This window comes from Pocillopora verrucosa, chromosome 3 (assembly GCF_036669915.1).
Source record: "Pocillopora verrucosa isolate sample1 chromosome 3, ASM3666991v2, whole genome shotgun sequence".
Lineage (NCBI taxonomy): Eukaryota > Metazoa > Cnidaria > Anthozoa > Scleractinia > Pocilloporidae > Pocillopora > Pocillopora verrucosa.
In genome coordinates this window covers 23,125,015-23,145,005 of record NC_089314.1, presented here as the reverse complement: position 1 = coordinate 23,145,005, position 19,991 = coordinate 23,125,015, and the positions used below count along the sequence as shown (strand labels likewise).

Here is a 19,991-nt window from a genome sequence, read left to right as displayed (position 1 = left end):
ACTGAAAATCGAACTCATTAACATGTGTCATCTCTTTAAGATATCAATACCAAGCCCTTTAATAAAGAGCTTAAACATTTTCAATAATAGACCAACTCTTAAAACTGCTGTGTGATGATTTAACTTCAAATTCTGGTGACTTACATATATGGAAATGTGTTGTGAATTGAAGGGAAAAATTTAGATTGCATTGGTTTTGTGACCAGTTGTGACTAAGTCACTCACTTTTCCTGAGCTTCAGGAAGATTGCATATCTTTTACCTTCAGCTGTCCTTAGCTCTTGGTGATATCTACCTTTCTTTCCATTGGCCATTTAGATGGCTTTTATTTTGGTTCTATGACACCCAATTGAAATATGCACTGTCCTCCCAAAGATCTGTTTTAATGGAAGATCTTCCCTGCCTTTCCATAAACATCAGTGTTCTCAAATGCCGCATTCTCTCCCACTCAAGCCATCATCACCATCAAAGCATACTCGGCAATACCTATTTAGTGTAATTTAACAGAGAACTCCCCTAACAAATCTTTATCTCTGTTATGAAATTCTTTCCGGACTTAAGGAAGCAACATTGAATTACTTACAATCAGTGACAAAAGTTTTAACATGTAATATTTGTTTTCCTTCCTGGTTGGGTTGAGGTTGCCTTTTTTCCCCCCTTCCCCCCCTCTTCCATGCAATTTTGAGTTTTCTCTCTATTAAACCATACACTATTGAAGACTGATATTGTTTGAGGGAGAATGGGGCTTCTAATTATTGAATGAGAACTTCTTGAATCAAGGTACTTTGCCAAGGAATTTCCCTCAGCATTCAAAGTGCTTTTTACCAATTAGTTTGGGAACTGTGCTTGAGAAATCAGGCTTGACTTCCCTGATAACTGCTGGATGCTATCTACACTGGAAAGTGCCATTCATTCTGGAAAAGAAGCTGTGTTTTAAACCAAACAAATAAAATCCCTCACACCTTCATCAAGAGATAAATTTTTATTCTTGGAATTGCATATATTGCTTAAACAGGTCAATTGCACTGACATCGAACAAAATTTTTACAATAGCTTTTTCATGTAATTACTGATAGCGAGCTTAGTGATTTACGGTTCAGTTTTACATGGATTATGGTACTTTGACAAAAACAAAATAATGTCAAATGCGCTTGAATTTATTAATAATACTGCATATTTAAAAGCAGAGTAAATAATCACAGCCTTTACTCTTGAAGAAACTTTTTGCTCTTTAAAGGCTTTAAATAAATGTTAAATAAGCTAAATAAAATTTTTAATTCATATATTATAATTATTAAGGCTCTCTCTTCAGCTGCCAGACTAAAAGGGAGAATGCGTGTGAAGCCTGGGTTTCATGTCAGAATAATAACTGATTACTCAGAATAAATTTTTTTTTCAGGCCATCACAGATTTCTGCAGTGTATGAACTTCAAGATACAGGATGGAAAGATTGTGACAATCCTGGCACAAGAAAACAGGTGTATAAAAGATGTTCCTTCCATCCTTTTGAGGATTGCTCTCAGTTCTTTGTTTATAACCCTTTCACTACCAAGATTTAAAAGAAATTCTCCCAAAGGATTACTAAGCATTTATTTGTTGGCTAGTTGTGAGAATTTCATGTTATATCCAAACAATTTCCTCTAGTTGGTAATTTTCTTAATTCTTGTCACTGGTCTCCTCAACAGTGTGCTAAAAACTTCAAGGACAAATCATATACTGATAACTCCTGTGAGTGAAAGGGTTCAAGGCCAAAAAGCTGGGGACAGTTGGGGAATGGTAAAACTTCATTTCATCTGAGACTTTGCCTGACATGAAAACCATGCTTAAACAATAAAGTTGCACCTTTTTAGCACAACACTTTTTTGTCTTGTCTGGCTTGATTGTAAGAGAAAACCCTCCTCTATTTGAATCTACAGTTTTGTAATGAAATACAACAAAGCTGCAGAAATTTGTTAGTGTACACACTTTACAGTTGTACTATCCTAAGAAATTGTAATGATTTTAATAACAAGCTCTTCAGACTAGCTGGGGTATAATTTGAACAGAGGCTGTGATAGAAATGGTTTAGCCATGTGATTAATAATGAGATATACTGTATGAAAACATGCAGTAAATTTAAGACACTTTAGATAAGCTACTTGTAAGGTTCATAACACAAATACTGCTACAAGAAACCCAACAGAAAATTGCAATATTTAGGCTTGACTAAGAGCTGATAATGTTGTTTTAATAAAATAAAAGGATTATCTTGTAATATCCCACATTATCATGCTCAACATGAGTGTGTGATTGTGTTTGCTTCACTCTCACAAAGCAAAACTCAGAGGTTGTGGTATGAGAAGTCTAAGAGTGACTATATAATGATTCCTTTGGTAACAAGAACTAGATGCAGTAGAATAAAACATCAGTAGAACAGAAAAATTACTAGAGTTTCCAGCAATTACATTGTAGGATTTCTTTTTCTGATAGGAGCATCAATGACCACAGATATGAGAAGATAAAAAAAAAGAACAGTTCTACTTTCTCATGTCTGCTAGCATTGCTGAGTCTATTGCTTCCAAAACAAAACAAAAAAATCTTTACTACAGGTTACAGTGTTCCAATCTGTTTTTATCTATCAATAGGTTGATTGGCATTAGTAAATGAATCAATAAACATAACTTTGGTTGTGTTATCAACAATCAAATCCAACTTTCTGATCTTTTCATATAGTTCATGGTACCATTAAGGATCCTTGGAAAGTTTCGTTATGATAACAGAACTGAATAAGCTATATTTGACTATAAGAACAGCCCTACTTTGCTCTAGAATAGCTTGATCTCTTCCTGCAGGACTTGCCCTTTCATTATATCATAATATGTGTATCTATATATATTCATAATACTTTTACAGAGCCATCTGACCCTAATGTTTCTTGTTATTTTTGAGCCCCTGATGAAGAGTGACCTCTTAGTTTTGTCTAGAACATAGAAAAAGAGTACATCAAATTTCCAGTGTAACAAAAGAAAGTTTCACTGCTTAACCTGTCAATGATTGCAAATTGTATCAATCAAAGTGCAAATTCTCACCACTAGGCTTCAAACATTTTAACACATTCCAGGAGGGAGAATTTGCATAGCTAAAGTAGACAGTAGATCTTCTATATCTAGCACCTAATTTTGGAGTGTGCCTCCAGAAATGTGGCTAGTGTTTGGGAAGTTTCATGAAACCTAGCGGCTTTTAGAGGCAATTTAAAATTGGAAGAAACATTCAGACATCAGTGCAAAGGAGTGAAAAATGTTCTCAAATTCTCATAGTGCATTTTTATCAACTCTTGAACTTCTGAGATCTGACTTGGTAAAATCTCCCTTTTGGCTAATGTACATTTTATTGCAAATTAGTCCTGAGAATTTGGTGCTTCATCCAAGTGACACCCTCTGACTGATGAGTTTTTCACTTTTTGTCACCTTTGTTCTGTATAACATATTGATTTTGAAAGGAGAGGTTACTCAACAATCATTTCTTAGAAATTAAGGGATGACAAATTATGCAAACTTTTCTTCAGCAGCCTTAAGTTCACTGTTAAAATGAAATGTACTTGTGGGTGCTTTATCATCATAATAGTTAACAGTCATGATAAACATGGCCTTCTATACAGAAGATCTCAGGAATGAAAGGCTTTGGATTGTCTGCAGAGGAGGCTATGATGTACATGGTGATAACTTTTTTTCGATCAAACTAAAATATATTTAAAATTCAATAAGTAAAGAAACAAGAAGAGTACAAACCACTCATCGAGCATTTACCTATAGTTGATACGTTGATGGCTACTTGCCTCAGACTCTTTCCGTTGCTGCTCTTCCCTCCACTGTCTTTGCCTTTCTTCAAATTCAGCCACTCGTCTTTTGGCTTGTTCTAATGTCTCTTTCATTACTTTGTCTTCAGACTAATGTGGCATGGTACAAGGGAGAACAATGAGAGTTAAACAACTGGGCAAGACCTATGCTTTACTTTAGAGTGAGGATTTAGGAAAAATTTGTAGTTGAATCTTGAATGTCTCCTGATTTTCTGTTGGTTTTTAATGACTAACTTCTTTGATTAGTCTAGAAGACCCATGTCATTCTCTCAGCCAATAGGATATAATGCATAAAACAATGCACAATTTGTCGCTTATAGTTTCATCCGCGTGGGATCCCAAACTACTTTATCTAACACATTTTTACTATAAAATTTCATACTCAAAAGGACTTTTTCTAATTTGAATGGCAATAGTTTACCATTGCAAGGAATTTGCAGAATGTTGAGTTTCAAACCAACTTAAGTGGCACGTTAGATATACTGGTATTGCCCTGCAGATCAGGATACAAAACTATGAAGTAAATAAAATTTTCAGGAATTCGTTAGATAATATGTCAAATCATCAAATACAATACCCCGCTAACAGCCTTTTGCAATCATTATATATAGCCCTGCGGATCAGGTTATAGACTACAAAGTCAATCACATTTTCAGGAATTTGTTGGATAATTTGTGAAATCATTGAATACAGCACCCCACTAATCAGCCTTTTGCAATCCTTATATATTGCGATGCAGATCAGGATATAGACCACACAGTAAATGACATTTTCAGGAATTTGTTGGATAATTTGTCAAATCATCAAATACAATACCCCACTAACAGCCTCTCGCAATCCTTTTATGTTATCTGGCCAATCAAAATAAAGACAACAAAGTAAATGACATTTTCAGGAATTTGTTGGATAATTTGTTGGATAATTTGTCAAATCATTGAATACAATACCCCACTGACAGCCTTTCGCAATCCTTATATATTGCCCTATAGAACAGGATATAGACCACACAGTGGAGTTTGTTGGATAATTTGTCGCATCATCAGTAACAGCTTTTCAAAATCACATTAGCTCCTCATCTTCTTAAGGAAGACAGCTTGACTTGGAAGTGATGGTAAGGAAAGAATTCTCCGACAATGGAAAAAAAAAATGTGCTGTAGCTAGAATGAGGGGTCTGTTATTATTCTTATCACCCCTAAATTTTAATATCAATTCTCCACACTGTTTGCTATATATTTTTTTATAGTTTTAACACTAAAAATTTGCTTTTGAGAAAAGTAATAAGCCACAACTGATTTCCCTCTTTCTTCAAATCACCTTTTCACTTGAAATTATATCAATATATTAATTAAAATCTCCTTTAAGGTTACCACAGAGAGTGAAAAGGTTATACAATTTGCTCTTTTGAAGTGCCATGCAATTTGCATTTTTACCCTTAGTCAACAGATCATATGTGGCCTCTTCAAAAAGTGAAGTGGGGAGGTGGTTTTCAATTTTTTGCATTTCAATTAAAACCCCAGGAGTCCAAAATGTAGAAATGTGGAATGAATTATGTAATAGCTGCTATTAGCAGAGCTTTTTTCAAAGGTAATTGTTTTGTTGTGGGCATGAAAGCAATGATTTATCATTTCTTCAAACAAAAACATTATTGATTCTTTTCAACTAATCAGACTACTCATGAATAAGAGCCATAATTAGCTTGTGTTATCTGTGTCATCTCTCTCTCAAAAGGAGGTGTATAATTTGTGGGTCTATTTTTAGTGACCTCTTTTCCTGTTTATCGGCCCTTTTGGTCTCCGCATGTGACTTTAGTAAAGACACGCAATGTGATATTTGTGAGAAAGTAACCTTACCAGTATCATGACTGAGATCTTACATCATTTTGAAACCATAAAATCGTTTACTTATTAGGAAGGCTCTATATGACTTTGTAATAAATTGTTGAAAATAACACAATAAGGCAAACACCTGTGTATACAAAGTATTTTACCACATTTTGTTGGAGTACTCCAGGGAACCTTGCAATATTACACTAATTACAGTTAAAAAATAAATAAAAAACCAGAAACATTTGAAAACCAACAAAGCACTTGTCATGAATCTCTTCAACAAGTATCAGTATGAAGTTTCTCCCAACATATTACCAGAAACTGATTTACAAGTGTAATGAGAATTCATGAATAAATCTGGCAACACGTTACTGCATTAATGTGGAATGTCTACTGGTGGGAAAGGAGAATTCGTTTGTTAATATAGGTATTAAAACTTACTTTAGCTTTATCTTCGTCAAATTCCAAATATCCAGCTCCGTCAAGTCTCTGCAAGTCTATCCAGCCTTTCCAAACGACACATACACCATTCATTATAAAACGGCTTTTGATGAAGACCTATCGAGATTGATAGGGAGCATTTATGTGATAACGGAAATTTAACTGATTTACTGTCACTGATTTAACGGTTAAGTAGTCACAAATTTTTATAGTATATTGTAAATTAGAGCACGTTTTCTGTAAAAATTCTTTCTCCAACACTAAATAGATTTTCACACCTATGGTTAATGATTAAGTGACAAAATCGCGCTCCACGAGATGTTGTCAACCATATGGAATTTCGTTATCTCGCGAATGCGATGTGGAATTTCTGTTATACTCGTCGTTTCAGCCGTGTCATTACTTTGATTAAAATGTCTGGCATAATTAAATAAGTGCTTGCACACGCAAACTTGTATTTGGCATTGTTACCAATAACTTTCGATCAAGAGAAGGACAAAGTATTCTTGCGAGTTTCTGGTGAAGTTAGGGAGATCATTGATGGACAAAAGCTTTTGCTTCTCGTAATTTGTTTCAGAATATTTTCATTCACTAGCATAATTGCACTTGTGACAGAACTAAACAAGAAAACAATCGGGTTGTTATTGCGTCCTATTCAGGAAGAAATCAAATACTTTTACGCCAAATCACACTGAGTGATACACCTGTTTTTAAATTAATTGAAGTCGGAATTTCACACCGCGTTCAACTCAACATGCCGCACTACAAAGAATATTGTTCATGAACAATCTTCTAAAGCGAGCAGCGATCATGCGAACTCGCCGATCCGATCATGAAAAACACTCGGTATTCCGCCTTCATTATTCAAAATATTTTGAAACTTGATATTGTTTAGCTGACAAATTTTCAATTTAGTATGTAGACACAAGTACCTCCAATAGATTTCCTCTATTCTACCGCCATAAATCTGTTGTTGTTTGAGATAAAGTTACACTTAGTGGCTAAGGAAGGCCTCGGGGAAATCACGAATGAGTTGAACTTTTCCGACACGAAATATTTAATCGTCTTTAAAGCTACGGAAATAAACAATTTACAAAAGAAAAGTAACTCCTGTAATTCAGTATAATTACCCTGAAAAATAAACTGCCATGATATTAAATATTCTCCCCTTACGTCCGCTTGTCGTTTGCGATCATACTAGTTATTGATTCACGCAATCGCGCAATTAATTGCCTCGCTTCGAGCTTTAATCTACCTCTGCAAAATAATTCGAATTATAGTCAAAACGATTATTGTGCGGAAAGCCCACGAGAACAGCCGACCGAAGCAAGTCATCTCGAATAAGAAAGCCATTCAAATGCTGAAATGTTACAGATTGTAAATAATTAATTTGTCAGCACGTGCAATTATCTAGGGTTGCCGACAACCTCCACTTCCCACCTTAATACTTCGGTAAATCTTTTATAAGATTGCTGTTCGATCTCCTCAAGGACTTACTTCCTAGGCGATCGGAAATTCCGTTTGCCGAAATACACGTTTGCTGCGATTGTACGTAAAAGCGGAGTTATTTTCAAATGCATAATTAAGTCACAACCTGCTGCAAGTAGCTTTAATAGCCAGATGTTTATACACAAATAAAACTTTCAAAAAGAAATCAAGTCAGTCGCCTACCGATACAAGGGCGCAATTTATTTTTCGTAAAAGGCGTAACTTTCCGACGTTATTTGGCCAGCCCACTCGAAAGGGCTGTGAGAATAATCTGGCGCAATTCCAACCTTGCTGTTAAATTTGACGCTAAAATCGAGCCGAGAGGAAAATCCAAGAAAACATTTAGATTCCATAACATGACGGCGATTATATAACATTAAGTTCTAGTTACGAGATTTTCAGTGCAATTATTAGCTCGTTTTCAAATATTCCTCTTTAAAGCGAAACCTGAAATCATGTTCACTTTCGTTTACCTTTCCTGGTTCCCGATCAAAGTCAAGAAAATCCTTCGGAACTGTTCCATCCTCTCCTTTTGGAAACTGTAGTGTGAAATTCGTCCCAGACGACACGAAAGCCTACATCGTTTAAAAAAATTATTCAAGGGTAATGATTTAATAACACAGAACACAAGAACTCCCTCACGCAAAGAGGGACTGTGATGATCTTTACGAAAGTTTTCGTCAACTTCATCAAGAGTAGTTTTTTTGACAGGCTTACCACGGTGGCATGTCCATCGCGAGCTTCTGTTTGAAATCGGACGATGCGTTCCTCGTGCGATCTGTCTCTATAACCGGTATATTTTATCTGAAAATAGATAGAATCGATTTAATGGCATCGTGCTGCAGTGTCCATGTGAGTTTACAACTTTGTCATGTACGTCGAATTGTCAAATCACCTCCGTCTCCCGTGACATCTTCCGAAATAAGTCGTCATTTTCGAACTTTTGCCTTTGCTCTGGCACTACCCGTGGCATTTTGTCCAGTGACGGGTACGTTATCTGCGGTCTTCGTAACTTTCGAGTCTTGCCGCGCAAATCGAGTGAACTCAGTCAATGCGTGTCCGATTTTCTCGAAATTTCATACCTCTCATGACGGAACTTCCGTTTCGCAGCGCTGAAAACAAACCTCTGCTCAACAAAGAAAGAAACATGACAAGTTATTGTCAACACAATGCACGTTGAAGTAACTCAGCTCCAACGGTGATTGGCTGAAATGGACGCTACAACAATTCTGGCACGCGTAGCCATTCGCCTGTAACTAATTGATCCATATTTGGGAACCCCTGTCATACCGAAAAACAACTGCCCTGAAACAGTGAACTCACCTGGCGTCATCCAAAGCTTGCTTCCTTTCGTTTTAATTTCGTGCTTTACGGTATCAAAAGCTCATTTATCTGAAGTGTTCAAAAACTATAACTACTGTGGGTTTATGCTTCATAAATTTGTTTGAAGCATTCAAACTTGAGTAAAACTTTAATAGGTGAGGCTGTTATTTTTTTTCCGGACGTTACCGGAAGTGGATGTAGACTGAACGTCGTTTCCGGTTTTTTTGAGATGCAGCGATTCAAAAGGCTTTGAATTGCTTTAAGTTTTTATTTTGCTTAAGTCATTCATCTCAGCTGGGGTGAAAAATCCTATTGCTGGAACAGAGTGCTGAAAATATTCAATTTTCTACGTTCGATTGGTCGTACGTGATCGTTATGTGACCCCGTGGTATTATTCACCTGACATTTTTGTCGATGCGTAACGCTTTCTCGTACGAATATACTTTGTGACGCGGCGAGCGGCCGCCTTAAATTCTGAGGAATTTGGGATGTTATTCTCTCGGAGACGGAAGCTACCAAGGGGGCGAAAATTAGTGTGCTGCACTCTTTTAGTTATAGTGATCTTCATTTTTTATCAGATTGTCACTTCTTTCAACGACGAAGATGTGGAGTTTGACAGGCAGTGGACCTGTGAAGAACTTAAAGCGAAAGATCGCTTGGTAAAGCTGGTAAGTATCTTAAGAGCTGCTTTTCAAAGGGAAGTGGTTACAAATATCGTAAATTTAATTACGTTAATGATCGGCAACAGGAATGTAGCGTGGTTTCTAAGATAAGTTAATCTAGCATCAATCAAAATCGGTTAGTGGGATAGTGTATTTCATTAAAAACATTCTGGATGAAAATGAGTAATTAAAATAAATGCGGAAGTCAATGTTCACATGATACATTCAAAACTCATCGTTAAACGTTATATCGTCTCTTTCTTTCGTCGCTCAGCAATTATAAATTAATTGGATAGAAGTATTTTATGTATACATATTTTCTCGAACCACTCCGTTATGATGAAATCCGCGATTCTTTTACGCTAGGACGTGGTTATTAAGCCGTTAATTATCTGCTGTCTTCGTGAATCTTATTTAAGCAATCCACCCTTCCTTTTCCGAACTGTTTTTGCAAATAATCTCCTAACTCTTCTAATGTCCTCTGTCTTTGCAGTCTGATTTATTGTACCTTACCTATTCTAGAATTTTCGGTACCTCCTCTCCATGATTCTGGAGTCTCCCTGGCCTAAAGAAAACATCTACCTGCCCTTTAAGGCCCTGAGAGGTTGATAAAATACTTGCAATAATGTTTTCAAGAAAATGAAGATTTATGTCCAATTCAGTCAACTTATTTTTTTCCCTTTTCAAGTGCAAAGATTTTACCAATGGTAACACTGGGGGAAATCTCTGTCGTGACTTGTGCACAAATGGTGAACTAGTCATCCAAGACTGTCTAGCACATAAAAACACCACCATTGTATTTTCTGGCACATGGAGAAAAAATGATATTGTTTTCAAGACAAAGAGACGTCCTCATCATGTTGAAAACCTTGAGGATGTTCTGTCTATTGGAGTAAGTGGTAAGTCTATTTGATGAATTTCTGACCAAGTCTGTTAAATTTTAGAGACAATTAAATAGTCTAAAAAGTCCAAATAACTTTTCCAGTTGACTTGAAAGGAAAAAATAACTGTTTTTAAAGCAAAAAAAAAAAATTTTGATAAGTAATTTCTAATTTTATTATTGAGGGCCTCACTAATCCTCATTTACATACCAAAATTTATAATAGTGTGCATGGCTATCTGTAGTGGACCAGAAACCCAACCAGAAGGACTTAACTAAGCATTAACACTCCAAGTGGCATCATCCTGATCAAGACAGAAAAAGGCCCATGGAAATAGTTTTTGGCTGTCAGAAAGAATTAGTAATAGTTTTCATGTAAAACAGTTCAAGTATTATTTAAAATCCAAAAAGGGTTCTGCATGCACTTTCACACTGAATATAGGACCATCTGAGTCTGCCAAGTACACCATTGTAATAACAGAGTACCTTTTTACTTCCTTTTCCTCAGTTCCATCCCATTCTCTTCCCAAACCTCACTCTGATACTAGCACAATCATGCCCTTAGCCTAGTTACTAAGGGAATGCCTGGAACAGGTTACCTCCACCTTCAATCCCCTACCCCTCCCCAATCCATTTTCTCTGCCAGTGATTTTGTGAATTCCAAATTTGAAGTTGAAGTGAGCGTTTGTTTGTCAATCAACAGATGATGAACCTACTGCTGGAGATGAACAAGTGTACAAAAACTTTGTATTTCATGTGTTTGACCATGTACAGAATGAATTATCCTTTTTTAGACTGAAAGACATGATTGGGTCAGAACAACAGGTGCTTGAACTTCTTTGGCATCCACATCCATTAGGAGAGCTTACCTGGGCAGATATGTCAAGTTTGTGGCTGTTAATTCAAAGAGATGAATTCATCAAGTTACAACTATTAAAAGAGATGAAGCACATTCCAAGAGTGTATGGATTCTGTGGCAGCTTTTATGCTGTAGAGAAGGTGGAAACATTAGAAGGATTTTCATTCACCCCATTTAAAAGGCCAATGCCCTGGAAAAAACGATTAAATGCTGCTCTGGACTTGCTAGATCTTTCGAAAGAATTTACAGAGACACCTTTGGGACAACTACATCACTGCGACATACAACCTGGTAATTTTGGTGTTGCCAAAGATAAGAGAGTTGTAGCCCTTGATATTGACTCTATGTTTGCAACAAAACAAATGGAGGATTTCCTGGAACAACCAACTTGTGAAAGTAATGCGCAATGTGACTTTTTTGACTGCGTGTCTGCTTGTAATACAACAGAAAATAAATGCTCAAGAAAAATTCTCACCAATAACCTACAGGTAAGATTTAGCAGACGTGGGTTATAGTGTACTTTATTCTTAATGAATAAAGCTTGGTAGAGTAGTGTGGAATTGATGATCTGATCAAGGGGCTTGGCAATTAAGTTTTCAATGGGCTGTAACATTACTTCCTCAAACACCAACAAGACCAAGAAACTTTAGAATGAACTCAACCATTGTAGAGGAAAAGCCAAATGCACATAAATACATGTGTTAATTACTACTAAATTAATGGTTTTCAGTAAAGAGGTTCCAGAAATCATCAAGCTTGGTTTGTGAACTTTTATTTTAAATGAAATTTCAATTACTAGGGCTCTTTAAATTCATTTTTGTTATCATGTTAAAATGCTACTGGAGGATAACATGCACAGATAAATATTGCATTAAATTTACTCAAGGTTATATTCACCTGCATGATGCACATTAAATATTGTGTATTTCCACTTAAACAAAATTTAATAAATTGCAGATCATCTGTCGGGACATTTTGCTGTCTTATTGGGGGCAGCCTGGATTACTGCAGAGAGCTCCCATCCATGCTCAGAACAAACTCTCACCTGTGTTGTCAGACTGTGCATCAGACAAAATGTTACCATGGAAGCCAGGAAAAATAGAAAGAATATATAGGAAGCTCAAGACAATTCTCTCAGAGGAACTTGTGTCCAACTAGGATTGGACTGGGACTTCTGTTTTTGTATTTGAATAAACATTTAAATTTTCTATTTAGCGAGGCTAAGAGTTTGCACTTAGGTTGAAGAATTACAATTAAGTTTATTTAGTCTATATATATGTTGGGGTATTTATAAAAGAACAATATAGAATGAGCATCTAGGTGCTGTTAAAAATATATATATATATATTTACTTGTATATATATATATATATATGTTAAAAATATATATATATTTACTTGTTTAAAAAAAAATCTAGTCCATATTTAAAATATAATTTACATTCTGTAAATAATAATTTTTTGTAAACATTTTTTAGTGCCTTGTCAACTGTCTTTGGCTGCAGTATATCTGTAAACAAGCTCAGAAGTAGCTATAAATGTATGTTAAAGTATCTCACATTATCTTTGTGTCATGTTTGGGAAGCAGTAGTCCATTTTAAATGGACACCATGCCAAACTTGTCCTAAAGATTTCTGTTTGTTTTTTATGGCTTCTCAAGCTCAATGCACTTGGTCATGTAGTCTGATTGTCCAAGTGGGAGTAGTCCTGGAGAGGACTGTTGCATTTCAATAACCTTATCAGAGGTTATTATGAGAGGCAACTTGAATCATGGAAATTGCCATTGTCACTTCATTATCAAATATTTCTCCCAAGTTCAAACAGTTAACTGTAAAAGGTCCCTCAGTTTTAATTTACTTGAATGTACTGGTAAATGGCAAAGGAAAAGGAAAAAAGTGAAGAATATTTCAAACTCAGAGAACTACACAGTTAATAAACCACCATACAACTAGTGTTGCTTTTAATGATGGAAGAGAAAGTTCTTTAAGATAAAAATATGTTTAACAAATTTATAAGTCAATCATTGGGCCATTGGATATGACCTGATAAAAGAGAAAGCCAATTACACATTAAGGTTAAAAGACTCTAAAAATAAATATTACAATAACCTTTTCCTAAAGAACAAATTACAACAAAATAACAGTTAACACTGATGATAATTCCATAATTAAAAAGAGGTAATTTCCTAACTTTGTCTCATACTGTGTGGTACTGAAACTAAATTTCAAAGGCAATTGAATGTTTCAAGAATGAAAGACTGCATATTGAATTTTTGAGCATTTATAACAAAAAATTTCTTTCAATGATTGTTGTTGTCTGTAAATTATTTTAAAATTGCAGCCCACCATACATTTGTATAAATAGCAGGAAAAATTGTCAGCACCTCTTATAACATCAACAATTGGCTTATGGTAATACTGGTAACTTTCCTATGGGAAAGAGGATGGTAAACAATTTGACTCAACCAACATATTACTCATCAGTTGACTGTAGGCCAATTGTTAGTGGTGACATGTTGGAGTTACATCTGTGGCAAGTAGGTAGCTTACTGGAGGAAAATTTTTAACAAAATGTTTTCAATATCTTTTCAGTGTGGGTTCGATCAAACTTGTCCCCAATGTCCACCAATGAAGATGTAGTCCATTAGTGAAATATTGTTCAGAGGAATATAACACCAGCTCAGTTGAAAATACTGTAATACTGACCAGATAACAACTGAACTTTGAAAAAGTTTCATAAAAAATGCCCCAAAATTGAGCGATGGTTAGCATCGTGTCCTCTTCCTGAGAGATTCATTAGGTGACAACATCTTGTAAAAAAATGAGCACTTTGTGTTACTGAATTTCTTTTGTAATGAGTTTGTTTATCACATTGTTCACATCAGCAGTCTTGTTGATCTTGATATAGGCACATTTCCTAACTGTGAGAAGTGAGATCCATTCTGGTACAAGCTGGGACATGAATCTGATGTGTTCTTCAACTTGCACTAAATGAAAAATGACAGAGAGCTTGTCAAGAACAAATATAGACTACTATAATACTGAAGAAATGGTTTAAATCACTATCACCAACAAATGCCCTATTCTGGGCCACATATCCTTGACTTCATCAGATCTTTCAATCAAATCCAGAAAATAAAAAAAATTTTTATTAAATGATGCAGTTCTCAGAATACCTGAAGACAGAGATGTCTTGTAGCTGTCTGACAGTTTCACTGTTGCATCCTCCAGGGGTATAGCAGCTTTGCGCTCAGCAGAGAAGTAACTAATGATAGTTAAGGGTATACTTAATTGTTTGTTTGCATAAGGCAAAACTAAACAACAATGATAACAAAGCCTTGGAAAGTGATACACAGATTCCCCCAAACAATAGTTGGGCTAGCAACCCCAGGATCAAGGGTGATTTCTGTGAGCCAACTCTGGTCAAAAAGTCATTAATGCCCTACTTTTCCAGAGGAAAAAAGTAGCTGTTGTTTGAAAAAAAAATGTCACTTCTCTGATTAAAAAGTAAGGATACGCTTTGAGTATTCTGCATAGTTCAGGAAGGCGTTCCTTCATGGCAAGCTTCTTGTCAACTAAGGGATCTCGCATCAGGCTTTCTTCTATTTTCTTTGCCTCTTTCTGCCTAATCTTTGGATAAGATATCAAAACAAAAGATAAAACACAGAAACCAGGATTCAAATCAAATAAAAAAAATTGATCAAGTACGAGCTCATTCACTAGTAGGGACTAAAAAATACTATAAATATTATTAAAATTCATTTACAGTTAAGATGTTTCAATGTTCTTATTGATATGACAGTTTGACAGGGCCACTTACCACTGATTTGAACAACAAGAAAGGTTGATTTACATTTAGTTTTCAGTTGTTAACATACCTGTTTGTATATGCTGTAGGGCTGGACATTTTCCCTCTATTATGAGGAGGCTTTCATTTTAGGATTTCATTTTGAGTGCACTTATTAATATCAATCTTACTTAACATGCAAAGACTTCTGTAAATACCTTGTTCAGTAGATCTTGTGAGATTCCCTTCAAGGCAGCTTTATTCTTTAAATTATTTTTGCTTTGCATCTCTTCTGTAGACTTTGTCACCTCTTTCTTTTCTGACAAGTGTTTGTTCTTGTTTGCTGATGTCAACTCCTCTCCCTCTTGTTCTTTCAAAGCAACTGCCTTCAGTGCTTTCTCAACCTACAGGAAAGAAAACTTAACCTTTTAACTCCCAAGGTCTCATTAGTAATTCTCCTTACTGTCTGCCATATAATTCTTAAGATGTCAATTTGGGGAATTTGGTATTGGATGAACTAATAATCCCCTAATTGATAGTTTACTTTATTCTCATCACTTCTGTGCTTGATATTGTGGGAAAAATTTTGCCTTTGTCACTCATGGGAGTTAAAGGGTTAAGCTATACACTGCCTAATATCTCTTGGGGATGCATAACTTTTTCTGACCTTCTTACAACCACTGCACATGACTGCACATGGCCTACATACAGAGATAGAAAGATGGCCTGAAAGAAAGCACTGGTCCTACCAAGCCAATTAAACAACATTTCTCTTCTACTTACTGTAACCCTTACACCCTAATACAAGTATCAGTATGCACATTTTATTTTGTATTGTTCTCACTACATTTCCTAAGGTGCTGACAGGGACAATTCCTTTAACAAACAAAAGCTTCTTTATTTGAAGATCATTTCCTTTATTCTCATGACCTTCATGTTTGATTCAGGGGTGATATTGTGGGGAGAAATAAGATGTCAGTCATTCCTAGATGTCATGTCAAATAATTAATTCTTTAGAGGCTGAATGGTTGTCAAAAAGACAAAAACTGTAATGTTATGACATACCCTTGGTGCTATCATGTCACGTGCTTTTTCCAAGACGTCATTGGCGCTACTGTAGGTCTTTACCACTGGAGGCTGAGGGAGCTTGCTTTCCTCTACATCTGGCACTTCATCAAGGTGAAACTTTGGATGCCAGCGCATGATTTTGTTATCATCAACTGACAAAGATGGGCTGAGGTTGGAGAGGAAATCCTTTAAACAAAGAATGTTTGTAACAAAGTTAACAATGAAGATGACAGTGATCTTTGCAGTAATGAACACTAATTAAACAGAAGTGAATGTAAGGCCTCAAAAAAATTCAGGCCTGTATGGGAGTTGAACCCATGACCACTGCAATACTGGTGCAGTGCTCTGTACCAACTGAGCTAACAGGCTAACAATGTGCTGGTCATTTTGTTGGTTTGTAATAAACTTGTGAGGTAATAAATGAATGACTGTGTATATAGGAATATAATGTGTTTTAACCACAGTTCAAATACATTATATATAATGTTTATATAATCAGTCATTCAAAAGTTGACAATATTGTTGGTTGACCACAACATCAAAATGAAAATAGAAAAAAAGATTTGTGTACATTACAGCCGTTTCAATGACAACCTGGTTACCAGTCAATCACTGTCTGTAATACCTCTCTGAATTACCTGTTTAGCCTGCAAGCAGGCTTTTGTGTTTGGCACAGCTGCCTATCACTACTGTTAGTCAAAAAAGTTACTGAAACCACCGACATTATGGGTTCTTGGATAATAACACACACTATGAAGTACTATACAACTAACTAGGTAACCTACACAACAGTTGTCCTTAAAAAGTACTGTCTGCATGTGAGTAAAAACACAGTTAATTTGTTTCTAGAGAAAGACATTCTTCCTTGTGGTCTTTGGACTGATATATAGCTTACATCACCAGACACTTGATACCATAACAACCTAAGAAGACTACTGTATAACAGGGATAATTTAGTATTATCAACTAAGTTGATAATGTAAATTGGCCACCGTAAAAGAGATCAAAAGCTGACATTTGGAGTGTTAGCCCTTCATCAGAGCAGTATTGTAAACTTAGTTGATAATACCAAATTTAATACCCCTTTATACTTTCCCACCAATGTAGCACCACAATTTCTTTTGAAACATTAGAAGACAACTACAGACTAGTAACAAACTTCATTGTTGTGTAAGATAAAATTTCCAGACAAATGCTCGCATAAAAATACCTGATGATGCCTCTTAGTTGTCTGTAGCAGATTCTTCTGGAAGGTATCCCTTCTTGCCAACAGCTCAGTGGCTGTCAGTGTAAGTTTGCTAAGTGCTTCCTCAGTTTTTCCAAACTCAATAATCAACTCAAATGATGAAGACTTGCCCAGACATTTGTCTTGATGGAATTCAAGGGCTCCTGGATAAACTGTTTTCATTTGTGCCAGATGCTTCTTCTCAAATCGCCTGCAAAAAATCCAAATTAAGCAACAACATCAGCAAATGTTTTTTATTTCAGGGTTACTTTAAAGCTTATCACATGATGACCTGACCACCAAGGTTCTTACTTTCTTGACATCTGCTGCACTGCATCCCGGAGTTTAGTAAATGTACACTTCTCCTTTCGCTGTCCCAGCAAATTCAGGATGGTGTCAGTACAGCGGAACATCTCAGCCAGCACCTTGTACTTATAGGGGAGGGGGAGAGTTGTAGAAGAAGCCTCTGATGGAGTAGGCTGAGCCAAGGCATGGAACCTTTGATAGGCTGGAGCATCTTTCAAACTATAAATTAATAATTATTAAAAAAATTTGTCCAATGAAAACAGAAACTTAGTTGACATTCCACAATACAGCCATGTATGTGAGAAATAAAAGGAACAAAGTTAGGCTGCCCTCAGGTGAGGCCCCCTCCCTAAAAAAAGGGACCATCCAAGAGTAGCAACAAGAAAATGAAATTGTGGTCATACAGATGAGGTGACCTAATGGCCAAAGCTTGGTCATACAGCACTGCTCTACTGCATGCAGAAGTATTAAAGGTCCCAAACAAATAACCCTTAAAAGTGAATCCATTTTCCCAATAAGAAATTCTGAGGACCCAACTAGCCAGACAGAGCAGGCATTTGGCCACTTGAGCAATGATACATTGGACTCTCTTGTCAGACAATTGGCGATAAAGGATAGACTGCAGAATCATGGCCAAAGTCTGTGGTCCCTTTCACATGTTGATTGGTTCAAGAAAGGTCTTACCTTGTTGAAAAACCATAACTATTGATAGATTTTCCCTTTTTATGATTATTACTACCAAGTTTTCATGGCTTAACATAACATTTTCACATACCACTGTGATTTTTCTGAATCATTGTTCTTTTTAGCCATCTGATGAAGCCTTAATCCTTTATCTTCAGTACAAGACAGTGATGATTTGGGAACACTTTTCTCCAATGATCTCATGCTCCTAATCAGTTTTCTTGCCTTGGCTAGATCCTCTTGAGCCTTCTTCATTGTGACTTTGGAGTTTTCCACTGAAAGAAAAGTAAATATATATGTAAAAAAGTTTATTCCACCTGTGAACTGAATTTCACCCCATCTTTCCTCCCACCCCCCCCCCCCCACCCAAAAAAAACCAAACAAACAGACAAAACAACATGACACTTTGGTGTCATGTTTTTTCCCTTAGCTTCTGATAGCTATGTTGATCAACTCCAGAGACTTACAACGGCAAGGGAAGCCTATGTAGGCAAAGTTACACATGAAACAAAGTTTGTTTGTGAAGTTCTGCATTTTGGGGTGGTATTTCTCCCTTCCTCTCAAGATATCGAAACACGAATCGGGCTTGCTTGAATGACTAAAGCAGGTTATTTTACCACCCAATATTCACCTGAACAACTTTTCTCAGTCGCACCAGCCTGCTGCTTGACATCTTCCTTGCCTCTTCTTCTCTGGCTTAAATTTACCGCTGCTCTTCCACGGCTATGGACCATTTTGGCCTGTTCTGCGATCCAGGGATCCGCTTTAAGACCGCTACCGACTCTTCTCACGACTGGAGGCGTTTTCGAAGGAGATACCATTGTTGCCTTCTCCTCAGGAGCGTCCATTCCAAACGACTTCCCGTCACTGGACGATTCTTCCTTCGATTGAGAAGGATTGCAATTGACCAACTCCGCAGCGTCGAGATCAGTGGATTTCTCACCATTTATTGACCGCTCTGTTGTTTTAGAATATTTCGCAATTCTTCGCCTAATCTTTGGCCTAGATTCATTCTCGCTCTCGTTTATTTGCCCCTGCAAACCTTCTTCCGAACTATTTTCTTTGGGAGCGCTCGTAATGGCGTCGTCTCTTTGTCTCGAGGACGCCACCATCTTGCGCTTTCTCTGCGCATCGGTCAGTTTCCCGATCAAAGCTTCTGCAAAAGCGTGATCATCGAACAAAGAGGTAGAATTGCTCTTCTCTTTGGCTGGAGCCTGTACACTCTTCTCCTTCAGGATTACCTTCGCATTTCTCTTAGAAGCTTTGGATGATCGTGTACTGATCTTGCTCTGAGAGGGCGCCGCTTGTTTCTTTGATCTTTCACTGCGTCTGACCGCAACTTCGCCCTCAACTCCACTCATATCTACTTTTCTTCGCTTTGCAGGGTGGACATCTTCCAGGCCTTTTCTTTGAGTGAAATACTGGCCTAAAGTTGCCTTCTCTACCGCTGTCGATGTCATGCCGCCGCTTTCCTCCAAAGTGAACTTCCTAATTGATTTTGGCGCGAAATCTTTCATATGGTGTTTACAATGCACTGCGCATGACGATTTTCTTCATTGCGGGCTCAGTATCATGTGATAAGACGCGTGACCACACATGATCATTCGGCA

At 36.7% G+C, this 19,991-nt stretch overlaps 3 protein-coding genes and 1 non-coding gene across 5 annotated transcripts; 1 reads left to right on the top strand and 3 right to left on the bottom strand.

Annotated features, from left to right (window-relative positions):
* Positions 1-966: 966 nt before the first annotated feature.
* LOC131787385 (core-binding factor subunit beta-like) lies at positions 967-8,732 on the bottom strand. 2 transcript variants are annotated; one of them, XM_059104495.2, is made up of 6 exons: positions 8,485-8,732; positions 8,307-8,393; positions 8,063-8,164; positions 6,102-6,218; positions 3,814-3,924; positions 967-2,958 (listed from the first exon to the last, which is right to left on the bottom strand). In XM_059104495.2, exons 1-6 carry the CDS (start codon positions 8,560-8,562, stop codon positions 2,917-2,919), a joined length of 537 nt encoding a protein of 178 aa, XP_058960478.1. In that variant the 5' UTR covers positions 8,563-8,732; the 3' UTR covers positions 967-2,916. The 2 variants fall into 2 exon arrangements, with proteins under 2 accessions (XP_058960478.1, XP_058960479.1); XM_059104496.2 differs by having other exon boundaries at positions 3,785-3,924; positions 8,485-8,730.
* Positions 8,733-9,267: 535 nt separating this feature from the next.
* LOC131787393 (divergent protein kinase domain 1C-like) lies at positions 9,268-13,894 on the top strand. The gene is made up of 4 exons (XM_059104505.2): positions 9,268-9,580; positions 10,263-10,473; positions 11,158-11,801; positions 12,271-13,894. Exons 1-4 carry the CDS (start codon positions 9,401-9,403, stop codon positions 12,469-12,471), a joined length of 1,236 nt encoding a protein of 411 aa, XP_058960488.2. The 5' UTR covers positions 9,268-9,400; the 3' UTR covers positions 12,472-13,894.
* A 146-nt stretch (positions 13,895-14,040) lies between these two features.
* On the bottom strand, positions 14,041-19,866 carry LOC131787401 (DNA replication factor Cdt1). The gene is made up of 9 exons (XM_059104518.2): positions 19,013-19,866; positions 18,473-18,656; positions 17,704-17,916; positions 17,377-17,602; positions 16,164-16,352; positions 15,317-15,502; positions 14,829-14,941; positions 14,488-14,576; positions 14,041-14,298 (listed from the first exon to the last, which is right to left on the bottom strand). The coding sequence occupies exons 1-9, from the start codon at positions 19,839-19,841 to the stop codon at positions 14,147-14,149; spliced, it is 2,181 nt and encodes a 726-aa protein (XP_058960501.2). The 5' UTR covers positions 19,842-19,866; the 3' UTR covers positions 14,041-14,146.
* Positions 16,461-16,535, bottom strand: Trnat-agu (transfer RNA threonine (anticodon AGU)). The gene has a single exon. It is a non-coding gene; the product is annotated as a tRNA-Thr (tRNA).
* Positions 19,867-19,991: the final 125 nt, after the last annotated feature.